General features: G+C 63.9%; 1 protein-coding gene across 1 annotated transcript in view; it reads right to left on the bottom strand.

Moving 5' to 3' along the window:
• The window catches only part of LOC133246944 (SCO-spondin-like), a 51,436-nt gene that overhangs the window by 30,730 nt on the left and 8,194 nt on the right, over positions 1-12,512 (bottom strand). Inside the window, 26 exon segments of the mRNA XM_061415486.1 lie at positions 480-886; positions 1,673-1,782; positions 1,890-2,099; positions 2,390-2,494; positions 3,356-3,410; positions 3,563-3,716; positions 4,292-4,442; positions 4,552-4,734; positions 4,822-4,962; positions 5,064-5,216; positions 5,358-5,589; positions 5,679-5,770; positions 6,951-7,200; positions 7,637-7,672; positions 7,674-7,858; positions 8,038-8,271; positions 8,471-8,640; positions 8,725-8,821; positions 8,941-9,090; positions 9,408-9,517; positions 9,604-9,731; positions 9,856-10,052; positions 10,937-11,071; positions 11,415-11,671; positions 11,927-12,021; positions 12,142-12,331. Of these exon segments, the coding sequence (XP_061271470.1) occupies positions 480-886; positions 1,673-1,782; positions 1,890-2,099; positions 2,390-2,494; positions 3,356-3,410; positions 3,563-3,716; positions 4,292-4,442; positions 4,552-4,734; positions 4,822-4,962; positions 5,064-5,216; positions 5,358-5,589; positions 5,679-5,770; positions 6,951-7,200; positions 7,637-7,672; positions 7,674-7,858; positions 8,038-8,271; positions 8,471-8,640; positions 8,725-8,821; positions 8,941-9,090; positions 9,408-9,517; positions 9,604-9,731; positions 9,856-10,052; positions 10,937-11,071; positions 11,415-11,671; positions 11,927-12,021; positions 12,142-12,331 (4,227 nt within the window).

Genomic DNA, 12,512 nt, shown 5'->3' with positions numbered 1-12,512 from the left:
AAATAACCACGGGGGCTCCAGGGGCCCTCCCAGCTTCGGAAGCACCATCCCAGCAGGGGGTCATCCCTGGGCGGGCCTGGGGAGGGCACTGTCCGCTGAGACTAGACATAGGGATGCCCTCCACCGTGGTCCCAAAGGTCAGAGTCCCCTGCAGGCGTTGTTAAGCAGAGGGCTGGGCACCCCCACCCCCCAGTGTCTGCCTCAGCAGGTCCAGGCTGCGGCCTGAGAGTCTGCATTTCTACCAAATGCCAAGTGATGCTGATGCCTCTGGTCCAGGGACCACCCTCTGAGAACCACTGATCTCCAGCTCCAGGACAAGGGCACAGAATCCCACGTGGGAAGGCGCCTCTGAAGGCGCCCAGCTACAGCGACTCAGCACATCCAGACCCACGGGCACTTTGGGTTGAAGGTGACACAGGCTCCTCCCACCAGGCTGGGCCCCCAACCAAGGCCAGGCCGGGTGGCAGGGCACCCCATACCTGCCAGTGCCTGCGGGTGGCGTTACGCAGCCCTCCTCATCGGAGCCGTCCTTGCAGTCCTCCACACCGTCGCACGGGGCCCCCCTGGGGGCACACTCGCCACTGACACAATGGTGCCCAACCCCTAGGCACAGGGGTGCTGCCCAATGGGGACATGGCAGGGTGGGGGGATGGCTGAGGACTCCTGCCCATCCCTCCTGCCCACTGCCATCTCTCCCTCCCCCAGCCCAGCCTGTACCTGGCTCACAGCCCAGCAGCTCCACCCGCAGGGGGCCGCCCAGGTTGGCATCACTGCGGGGGGCAGCCTGGTGGTGCCCATCAGAAGGCCACACCCGGACGTGCCGCGCCTGCACCATCTGGGCAAACATCCACACTGTGGAGGGGCCATTCCAGTTCTTGGGGAAAAGCTACGAGCATAGGGGTGTCTGCTCAGGCTGCCACCATGACCCTGCCCATTGCGCACCCCCCTCTGCCCATCCCCCCAACCTCCATGGCATGGCATGGACCGGGCCATCCCAGCGATCATGGTCTCCCAGCATGAGTCATCCGGGCCCCTCAAGGCTGAGGGGCTCCGGTCCTAGTTTCCTGAGGGCAGGGTGCCCACTGCGGTGTCCCCAGGGCCAGGCCAGTGCCCACACGTGGCAAAGAAAGTGAAAGTGAAGTCGCCCAGTCATGTTTGACTCTTTGTGACCCCATGGACTGTAGCCTACCAGGCTCCTCTGTCCATGGGATTCTCCAGGCAAGAATACTGGAGCGGGTGGCCATTTCCTTCTCCAGGGCATCTTCCCCACCCAGGGATTGAACCCGGGTATCCGGCATTACAGGCAGATTCTTTACCATCTGAGTCTCCCTGCGGAGGATGCTAGCCCCAGGAGGGCAGAGCTGTGCCCAGCTACTCTCTGCACACCCCAAGGCCCTCACTGAACTCGCTATCACCCCAAACTCCCTCCCTCCACAGTAGGGCTTCTCACAGCTGCCCCCCATCTGAGCCACTTCGATCGTGTCTGATGCCCTTTCGACTGTGGCTCTTCTGCCCCACAGAACACTGTCCCTGCTACTAACAGGTGCTGAACAAGCCTCTAAAGTAGGAAATGTCCCTCCAGAAACAAGAAACCCCTTGGGAACATAGACTGTGGGCCCCACACAAAAGGGCATGGTGGGCCACTGGTCCAGGGGGCCCGAGTGGGTGGTACCTGGGGTGCAGGCTGAGTGCCAGGCCGGATGTCACGATAGCTGTGCCAGTGTAGACCATCACTGCTGACCTGGAGCCAGTCTGAGGACCCAGCCCCCTGCACTATGATGCCTGGGGGAGGGGCAGGGAGCAGAGCTAAAGCAGGGAGTGCCACCCCCAGCCTGCCATCCTCCACCCCTTCCTTCTCCAGCCCCGGCCTCTGCTGTCTCCCCACTGACCAGTGAGGTTCCTGGGCTGGAGCAGGTCGAGCTGCAGGTAGGGAGGCGGGGTGTGCCCCTGAGTATCAGCGTGCTCCACGGGGCTCCAGCCTGGCGCCCCCGGGGCAGGCCTCAGGATGGCAGCCCAGGCGGGGTGCTCCAGCTGCTGGGATGAAGCAGGCAGGCTCCCTTCGGGGAGTCGGGCCAGGCCCAGGGGTGAATAGCAGGGATCTGGGTGCACAAGAGAGGGGCTGGAGCCTGCCGGGGCCATAGTTAGGACGGCACAAGGGGTGCTGTGGAGGGTTGAGAGCCCACCTGGTTGACCTTGTAGGGTCACTGGAGGCTGGTCCAGGGAGGGCAGGGGTAGGGAGGAAACAGGTTGGGCTGAGGTTCTAGATCCTTAGGATAACCGTCCTCCCCATGGGAGGCAAGAGGTATAGTCCAGTGATCCGGTCTCCCCTCCCAGGCTGGACAACCCCTCAGCAACATCCCCCTTCGGCCCAATAGCCCGTGGCCTTTACCTCCGGGGGGAGGCAGAAGGTAGGTGATCAGAGGGGCTCCGATCTGAGGGCTGGGGGTCGGAGCGGGCACGGGAGTGGCCATGGGGTGGACCGTCTGGTTCTCTCCTGGAGGCGGGGGAGGAGAGACAGGCTCACACCAGGCCCCGGCCCTCACCTCTCTCCACATGTTGGAGCACTGTATCTCCCAAGACTTCCCTGAGAGCTTTGGCAACAGCGCCCCCCTCCCACAGCTGGGAAAGGTCCATCCCCAAGTGAGTCAGGGGTTTTCGCTTCCACTGAATGTATTTAGAGAACACAAACTAAAGCCACCTGCCCAAAGCCACTTCAGGGGCCAGGACCGAGCGGCTGCAGTTCAGTTCCTGATCAGGGCTGCTGTCGCTAATAGGGGACCTTTGTGGGCACCAGAAAAGGGCATCTCTGGATGAAAGAGGTCTTTCAAGCTAAAGTCTGGTCCCCACTCGCCACATAACTTGTGCAGTCAGCCGCCTGTGCCACTGTGCAGGCGGGCGCTCTCCTAACCTCAGCAGCCTGTAGGTGCACTTTAAAGATATGAAATCTGGGCCCCAAAGTGCATCCGTTTTTGAGCCTTTGTATTCTGTTTTATTTATGACTCAGTTTCCAAGTAAAGACGATCTTGAAAAGTCCAACTTGGTCATGGTTGCTCTTAGAGGGAACAAGAAAGGAACCAGATCCAGCCCATCGTAACCAGAGAAAGGAAAGTACCCTCAAGGGTAACCTCGTGGGGGAGGTCAGAGGAGGCAGGCAGAGACTGAGGCCGGGTCTTAGGGCCCCCCCCCCACCCAGAGGGCCCCTTCCTTGCCCAGCTTCCACAACCCAGGCTCCCCTCACCCTGAGGTGGGGGTAGCCAGTGCCACCCCCACCCCCCGGGACTTGGTGCAACCACCTCTGACTCCCTGCCATCGTCCTCCCCCTGGACCTCCTCTGCCGCCCCCCAGACCCACTCACCAGGCGGCACGCAGTGGCAACACGACTCCCCCACTCCCTCCACCAGAACCCAGTCCTACGGATGCAAGAGCCGGGCTGGACATGCGGAATTGGCCACCTGCCCGTCCCTGGCCCGCTCCATCAACTGCCACCCACAATTTTGGCCTCTACACACCGCTCCTCGCCCCACCCCTGCTGGCCACCCGGGCGCCCCCTGGCCCGCCTCACCTGGGGGCAGCTGCCCAGTGGGCAGTAGGGGGAGCAGCGTGCCGAGCCGTCGTGCAGACACTGGCAGACCCTGCAGGGGCCCGCTCGCCAGCGCTCCCCCACGCGGTGGACCCGGCCGTCCTGCTCGCAGCCTTCACAGGGCTCTGTCTGGCACCTGGGAAGGGGGGCCACCCCTCACCTGGTGACCAGCCCACCCTGGCCTGCCTGAGGGAGGCATTTCCCAGGACTTGGGACTTTCGGTGATAACAAGTCCTGGAGAGTCCTGGGCCACAGGGGACACTTGGTCATCCCATCACCCTGACCCCACCCCTGAACCAGAGTGACTGCAGCTGACCCAGGAGAGGCTGGTGGAAGCAATTTGTGCCAAGGCCCTTGGCCAGTAAAGCCAGTCTCAAAGTGGGCTGGGCAGGCAGATATGGCTACTCCCCACCACAAGCCTCAACCTAGGTACCTCCAGAGGCACAGGGTGCAGACCAAAGGGTCCATACCCACCCCCGGACCTGTGGGCTCCCTACATCCCCCTTTTGGACCTACTGGGCATAAAACTGATGCAGAAGGCCAGGGGTCCCCAAAGATGTGCTGGGAGTCCTGGTGTTTAGACTAACAGGGCACACAATGGGGGTGGTCCTCATCTGGGCTCCGGCCCGTGGAAGCACTTCGAGTGAGGAAGGGCGCACACAGGCAGCTTCCCAGCTGGGAGCTGGAGGTGCGGTTCCTGGAGTACGGTACCTGCGGGCCTTGCGGTGGAGGCCCCGGCACTGGTGCCCTCGACCGGCCGGGCGGGGGTTGTTGGGGCTCCGGAAGGACCACTGGACGCTCCGGCTGCCACAGGGGCCCAGGCACTCAGCCCAGGGGGACCACGCTGACCAGCCGCAGTTCACTGAGGAGGGGCCATGAGTCAGGGCTGGGGGAGGTGGGGCAGTCTGGGGGAGACCAGAGGCCCCTGGGGGAGACCAGAGCCCCTCAGGAAGGCTCGGGGTGGGGCTCACCTGCACAGTCTGGGCTGGGCTGGCAGCGCCGGGGCCGCCCATCCTGGCAGACGCAGAGCTGGCAGTCAGTCTTGACACGCTGCCCGGGCCAGTAGCGGCTGCCGTCCACCAGGCAGGGGCATTGCCGTGGCCACACGCACCGCCCCTGGGCACCCAGTACCTGCCCCGCAGGGCACCAGCAGCCTGAGGGAGGCCCGGAGTGAGGCCTCCCTGCAGAGAGCTCAGCCGGGCAGACAGGCCCCCCGCACCCCAGGTCCAGAGCCCCCTTACCTGGGCCACCACAGGGCCGGTCGGGGGGGCACGTGGCCTGACCAGAGATGTCATCACAGGTCAAAGGGCAAGGAACGCAGGCATGGAACACCAGCTCCCCAGAGCAGGTGACGTTGGGGCAGCCATCCTGAGGGCAGGGCCCTGGGAGGAGGTCATCGCGGGTGGGTCCCCATCAGGGACAAGCTCCCCCCACCACCGCCCCTCCACCCTCCCTCCACCGTGCCCGCCTCCCGTCCACTCACGGGTCTCCCGGGTGCTGGGAGGGCCCCCGGGCAGCATGGCACAGGTCCGGCCACCATTCTGGGGCGGATGGCACTCCCGGTGGCGAGCCGTGACGCCCCCGCATGGCTCAGAGCATGGAGACCAGCGCGACCAGGAGGTCCATGCACCGTCCTCTGTTGGGAGCAAGGGCCGGCCAGTGGGGTGGGGGGCGGCTGTGAGGCTGGGGGAGGCCCAGCGCCCTCCTCCTCTTCCCCCCTGCTCTCCACAGGCCCTACCCGCCACACTGGGCTCCTGGCGCCCAAGCGACCCCTTACCTGGGCAGGCGGCTGCGAAGCAGGCCCGAGTCTGGCGCTCTGGGCCGGGGCAGTGCCACAGCACCGGGAGGCTCGGGGGCGAGCAGCGGCGACTCCGGCCCTGCACCCCGGGCCCACATGTCCGGCTGCACAGCTCCCAGGGGCTCCAGGGCCCCCAGGCCCCACAGCCCTGCTCCTCTGGGGAGGGCCCTGCTGTCCCCGCCAGCTCACAGTCGGGCTGCCCATCGCACACCTGGGGTCAGAACAGCAGGGTCGGGGCGACTCGTGCTTTGATGGCACTGGGGGCTCTGGCCTGCCGCACCACCCGCTCCCCAGCCTCACCTGCTGGAAACCGATGCAGAGGCCATCCGGGCAGGAGTATTCTGGGCAGGGAAGCCCTGTCCGGTTGGGGCCTCCTGGGGCCTGCAGCCTCTCTGAGAGAAGAGAAGAGAAAACACTTAGGTGGAAGGGAGAGCCACGTCCCCAGCCCTCATCAGACTTGGCCTCCATCAGGGGAACAGCATGCCCACCCTGTCCTCACCCTGGAGACAGGCAGGGAGCCCATCCCAGAGCCACTGAGGGTTCGGGCACAATTGGGGAGTCAAATCACAGGGGAAGAGACCCCTGCAAGGGGACAGCTGGGTGGAGCCTGTAAGGGGTGGGGCTCCAAAGGCATGGAGGGGTTGTATGCATGCTAAGTCACTTCAGTCTTCCGACTCTTTGCGATCCCATGGACTGTAGCCCACCAGGCTCCTCTGGCCATGGGGTTCTCCAAGCAAGAGTACTGGAGTGGGTTGCCATGCCCTCCTCCAGGGGATCTTCCCGACCCAGGGATCAAACCCTAGTCTCCTGTGTCTCCTGCACTGGCAGGAGTGTTCTTTACCACTAGCGCCACCTGGGAAGCCCAAAATGTTAATCTCTCAGTCGTGTCTGACTCTTTGTGACCACATGGACTAGAGCCCACCAGGCTCCTCTGTCCATGGGCTTCTCCAGGCAAGAACACTAGAGTCCGTTGCCACTTCCTTCTCCAGGGGATCTTCCCAACCCAGGGATCGAACCCAAATCTCCTGCCTTGCAGGATGATTCTTTTACCACTGAGTCACAGGGGAACCCTGGAGGGGGCCAAGTATGAGATAAAAACCACAGGGGATCCAGCCTGGCTCAGAGACACCTTTGGGAGGGTGCAGGAAGGCAGGCCATGGGGAGGGCAGCAAATGGAGCCTATGGACAGCGCCACCCCCCCCACCCCCCCCCACCCCCCGCAGGTAGTCAGGACAGTGAAGATCTGACTTGCACGGACACAAAAGGAGCCCCCAGTTTTGGTGGGAAGAGGCTGAGGGGAGCCCCCACAAACAGGTCCACCCCCTGCGGCACAGCCACTAGGCCGCCTTTTTATCAAAGACAGAAAACCCTTTCTACTCTCCTCCACCCTCCCCAGGCTGGGTGGGCGAGCAGAAGTTTTCAGAGTTTCCCAGAAGAGATTCAAGGAGCACAAAACTCGCTCCAGGCTCGGATGCCTTAGACCTAAGTCACTCTCTCTAGCGGGGGCGCCCGGGTTGGGGTGGGAAGAGAGGGCGATTCGCCCGCCAGCGCGTGTCGCGCCCGGGCTCTCACCGCAGGCGCCCGGGTCCTCGTCTGAGCCGTCCGGGCAATGCGGGACGCCGTCGCACAGCTGCTCCGCGGCCACGCAGTGCGAGCCGCGCGCGCAGGGCGCGTGGTGCGGCGCGCAGGGCCGGTCGCAGCCGCTCTCGTCGCTGCCGTCGGCGCAGTCCTCCTCGCCGTCGCAGCGCCAGCCCCGGGGCGCGCACTCGCCGCTGCCGCACGCGAAGTCCAAGGGGCCGCAGGGCAGCGCTGCGGGGACGTCCTCGCTAGACCCCGGCGGGGCGGACCAACTCCCCGCAGGCCGGCGGGCCCTTCCACCGCCGCCGCCCCTCTCCAAGCCCCTCCGGGCCCCCTCCCTGCGCCCGGCCCTCCCCCCACCTTGGGCCCCTCCCCAAGTCCAGTCCCTCTCGCATTTTGATGACCGATTGGTTTTCCTAAAGCTCTCCCCTCATCCAAGAATTCCCAAAAGACGCCACTCCGTTTAGAGGCGGCTTTGAACTCCTGGGAAGATTTGGACTCTTTTCAGTCCTCTCTCCCTTCGCCTCCTTCATTCCGCTATCTCCAGGAAGCTGGTCTGGACCCTGCTCCTTCCCCCACTCCCCACCATGTGCCCCTAGGTCTCCCCCTGAGACCCTGTCCCCTCCATCCCAGGCCTCCAGATGCCAGCTTTTTAATGCCTTTTCCTCCAGGAGGCTCACCAGGGCCGACACTGGCCAGGGGGGTAGGTGCAGTCTCCCAGGAGACAGCAGAGGGGCCAGGCAAGGTACCAGCAGGAGGAGTGGGCAGAGAGGGGAGGGGGCAGTGCCCAGGCCCCTCGTCGGCACCATCCAGACAGTCCCAGACTCCATCACACAGCCGGATGGCCCCCAGGCAGGTACCATCGAAGCAGGACACCTCCCCAGGGGCGCAGTCCACTTGCCCTGTAGCCAGAGAGAGGGGCTGGTCCCAGGGTACTGCTCCTTGGGATGCCCTCTCTAACATGCCCACAGGTGCCCACTTCTCAGCAGGAACCTGCATTGGTGAAGGAGGGGAGGCAGGCAGGTTGGGGCTCACGAGACAGATGCCTCGTGGGCTGGAGCCCGGGATAGGGACCACTAACCCAGGCAAGACTCCTCGTCAGCACCATCCGGACAGTCGGGGTGCCCGTCGCAGAGCCGGGCCGGGGGCAGGCAGTGCCCGTCGGCACAGGTCAGCGAGTCCTGGGGGCATGGGCAGCCCTGCTCATCCATCCCGTCTCCACAGTCGTCCTGCCCATCACAGAGCAGGACCAGGGGCAGGCAGCGGCCGGAGCTGCAAGACACCTGCCCCTCGCCACAGACCGGGGTGGCACAGCCTGGGGCAGAGAGGGCCAGCAGGCTCAGGACACCCACAGAGGCCCCCAGAGAAGCCCCAACATCAGAAACCAGGGTTGAACCCTGCCCACAAGCGGCTGGCAACTGGACCCGCAGCTTAGGAAGCAGCCCTAGGACTCGTGCTTCCATCGGAGGCCTGACCCACCACTTGTAGTGACAAGTGCCACCTAGGACACTCACCCTCCTCGTCTGAGCCATCGCCACAGTCATCCTGGTTGTCACAGAGCCACCCGTGGGGCACACAGTGCCCGCTCTCCCGGCATGGGGTCTCTCCCTCAGCACAACCAGGCCCGGGCTCCACACAGCGGCCGCCATCGTCCCCACAAAGCCACTGACTTTCCCGACACGTGCTGAGGACAGGGCGTCCGGGGATCAGCGGCAGCACTGGGCTTGGGCAGCCCAGGGCACAGGGGCACCCCCCCGCCCCTGCTCACCAGTTGTTGCCACAGTCCTTCTGCAGCACCGTGCCCGGTGGGAAGAAGCTGCCCCCCCACTCGCAGGGGCAGGCAGCCGGCTCCAAGCAGACACCTCCTGAGGGCAAAGACGGCAGGGCTCCAACCAAAGGGGCACCCCATCACCACGGCCTTGTGGCCCCTCTGCACCCCCCTACCCAGAGCCCCCTCCCCTCTGCCCACTCTGACCCTACACACCATGCAACAGAGTCCCCTCAGGGCAGAAGCAGCCCTCCACACAGGCGACGGCCCGGCAGGGCCACCCAGGCTCAGGACGGTGGTCGTGGCAGGTGGCGGGGCACGTGGGGCCACAGGCCTCATACACCTGGCCCCTCTCACACTGCAGAGCTGGGTGTGGAGGAGAGAGGCCTGTGTCACCGTGGGGCGAGGGCCCCAGGAAGCAACAGCAGTGGGCAAGCCAGCCCAAAGCGAGGGCCGTGGAGGGCACCTAGGTGTATGAATGGCGTGGATGTCTTGCTGGGTGCCTGCCAAGGCTATTTGCAACAGAGCAGTGATCTCAGCATGTTTGGTTCATCTAGGACAGCGTCTGGCTCATAGTAAGCACTCCAGGAATGAATGAATGGCTCTCAGGCCAGAAGTATCCCCAAAGGAGCTGAGCAGGTGGTGAGATGGGGTATCGAGGACCGAGGGCTGGGCACACTTACGGCAGAGCTCCTGGCTGCGCCAGCGCACGTGGATCCCGTGCCGGGCACACTCATCTGCATAGGTGGCAATGGCCGAGCAGAGACACTCACAGTCGCCCCCCGAATCGCAGCTGTGGGAGGGAGCGGTCAGCCCCCCTGCCACTCCCCTGCTGACACACCCACACCCACCCTGGGTCCCCAGGCCTGCCCCTCTCACCCGCAGGCATCATACACACACTGCTCGTAGTGCTGCTGCGGGGGCACCTCCACGTGGCACCGGGCAAAGAGCGGCTGCAGCACCACCCCGCAGCGGGCGCGGGCCCAGCCAGCCCGGTGGGCATTCACCTGCAGGGATGCCCCTGTGGACCAGCCAGACCCCTCCACAGCACCCCACCTCTGGAACCACCCCCCACCCCGGGTTCCAGCAGCTGCCCCCTTCCACCCTCCCCCCCTCTCCAGCCATCCTCACTGCACAGGGGTGTGGCAGGTCCCCTGGCTCTGGGCAGAGAGGACCGAGGCGCCAGGAGTGGGCGGCCAGTTCAGCTGTGGGCTCCAGGACCCCCTGGCGGCTCCGAAGGTCGTTACTGGCATCTCCATCGAAGTCTCCACACAGGCCAGCCACCCTGCCGCGGAGCTGGGGGGACAGCTGCACCAGGACCCGGGTGCCTGGACAGAGAGTGTGGCAGGGGGGCTCTGGAGATGGATCTGGGGGCCTTCTTCAGGGCTGGGAGTGGGGAGAAGACCTGCTGGTGGTGGTGCTTTAGTCGCTCAGTCGTGTCTGACTCTTGCGACCCTCATGGACTGCAGTCCACCAGGCTCCTCTGTCCATGGGATGCTCCAGGCAAGAATACTGGAGTGGGTTGCCATGCCCTTCTCCAGAGGATCTTCCTGACCCACGAATCGAACCCGGATCTCCTGCATTGCAATCAGATTCTTTACTAACTGAGCTACAAGGAGTGGGGAGAAGACCTAGACACATATATTATGTGGGCTGGTTTGACCATCTGACAAAGGTACCAACCTCTCAGTGGGGGAGCTGGCTCCCTCACATTTGGGGCAGATGCTTGGCGGTGACAGACATGAGACCTACCTATGGGGGACTCAGGGCAGGAAGTGAGAGCCTACTTTCTTAACTAAACTCAGGTTGGAGGTGGGGTAAGGAAAATCTCCAGAGGGCGGGATTCCCGAGTCCAGGACAGACTGTGACACCCTCCAGTCCCAGAGGCCTCACTGCAGATGACTTTTCCCACACCAGGGGCTGTTTGGATTTCCTTTGATTTCTCAGTAACAAGTTATTTCTAAATCACCCACTGCTTGGGTTTGGGTGGTGGGCTGTTAGGAGATTTCTTTTTATTTCTTCTCTCTAAAACTTGCTGTTTTTTTTCCAACTGTTTCTTTTGGCGAGGAGGTATTGCTTTCATAAGGCAGAAAGATGTAATGATGAAAGCGTAATTTGGAGACTCCGATCAGATGTGCACAAGAGGAAGACTTTCAGGGTAGGGGGGGAGCTGCAGGGCATGGGTCAGATGACTGGGGGATGGGGTGCTGACCTCCATCCCAGAGCAAGGTGAGGCCCAGGCGGGTGCTGAGAAGCAGGAAGAGGCCGGCGGTGTGCAGGCTCAGCCCGGGGCCTGAGTAGACCTTGGGGGGCGTCACACTCACCCCATTCACCATCACTGCCCTGCCTGTGGGAGAGCAGAGGCATTCAGGCCCGGCCTCAGGGTCCAGGGGCTCCGAGATCCCCATGAGGCCCTCCCAGCCTCCCTCCCCTCCAGCCTTTCCTTTGCTTCTCCAGCCATGTGACTTGGAGCAAATCGTTAGACCTCTCTGGGCTTTAATTTCCTGGAGCCTTCCAGAATCAGGATTCCCAACCAAGAGAAGAGTCACCAGCTCCCCACCCCGGGACTGATGGCTAGCAGTGGGGAGATGTGTGAAACCCCAGGCCTCAGCTGTTCCCGCAGAGCTGTGATGCCACCCGGGTGGAGGCCCTCCTCCCTGGCCCACATCACCCTTCAATGTCACAGCCACCTCTGAGCATGTGCACAACGGTGCCCTGCAGCCGCACAGTCAGCGCCTTGGTGCAGGTGAGGCCACTGGCTCCGCACGGCAGGTTTTGGGCGGAGACCATGAACTGGCCACTGGCCTCTCGCACCAGCAGGTACTCGCAGGCCCCGGGGAAGGTGAGGGCCAGCCCGTCGAACGTCACATAGTGAGGGGCGCCTGACGCCCGGCACCGTCCATCGCACCGCTGGCCCGTGCAGTGCCACTGCTGACCCTGGCACACGCTGTGGGCAACAGGGGAGAGGAAACCATCAGGAAGACCAGGACCCATTGCAGAGGGTCGGGGGGCAATGGGCTGAATGCCGGGGAGGCAGCAGTCCGGATTCCAGGCAACGCCAGACAAACCCTCAGGTCAGAGAGATGCTGGGAGCTTCCACTGTCCAGGCCTGTCTGGATATCCCGCCCCACCCATCATCCCAACCCCCAGCCAAGGGTCACTAGGTCACAGGGTCACAGGTCACAGGGCGGGGCCTATATACCACAGGTTGCAGTCCTCCTGGATTGTAGCATTGGGCAGGTACCACTGGCCGCCATGACGGCAGGGACAGAGCTCAGGAGGCACGCAGCGTTCCTCCTAGCAGAGGCCAGGGACAAAGGGCTCCATGGAGGACTGCCTGGTGCCCCCTCCCTGCCAGTTACACCCAGCCAGGGACCAGGGCAGGGCACTGGCTAGCGGAGCCCCTCCCAGACATACCAGCAGCACGGTGCCTGGGGGGCAGACACAGCCCCCCGGGCTGCCTGGGGGGCAGGGGCGGTCGGCATCAGGGCTGTCACAGGTGAGGAGGCAGGCTCCAGGGACATAGACAAGCTCACGGGGGCAGAAGGTCCGGGGCGGAGCACAGTGGTGAGCAGTGCAGTTCCAGAGGCCCCTCTCCTGGCAGACACTGCCAAAAGTTGGGAGGCAAGGAAAAGACCTCACTTCCAGGCCCCTGACCTGCCCTGGGACAGCCTAAGGATCCCAGGGGGTCCAGAGCCCCTAACCTTGTGGGAAGGTCCAGCTCCGATGCTGGATACCTGAATGTCTCACCCCCAACCCCAGTTGCCCCAAGCACAAGAAGTGTGACA

Source organism: Bos javanicus, chromosome 4 (genome assembly GCF_032452875.1).
Source record: "Bos javanicus breed banteng chromosome 4, ARS-OSU_banteng_1.0, whole genome shotgun sequence".
Classification (NCBI taxonomy): domain Eukaryota; kingdom Metazoa; phylum Chordata; class Mammalia; order Artiodactyla; family Bovidae; genus Bos; species Bos javanicus.
Note: the sequence above shows the minus strand (reverse complement) of the source record. Positions and strands in the feature narration are given on the sequence as shown.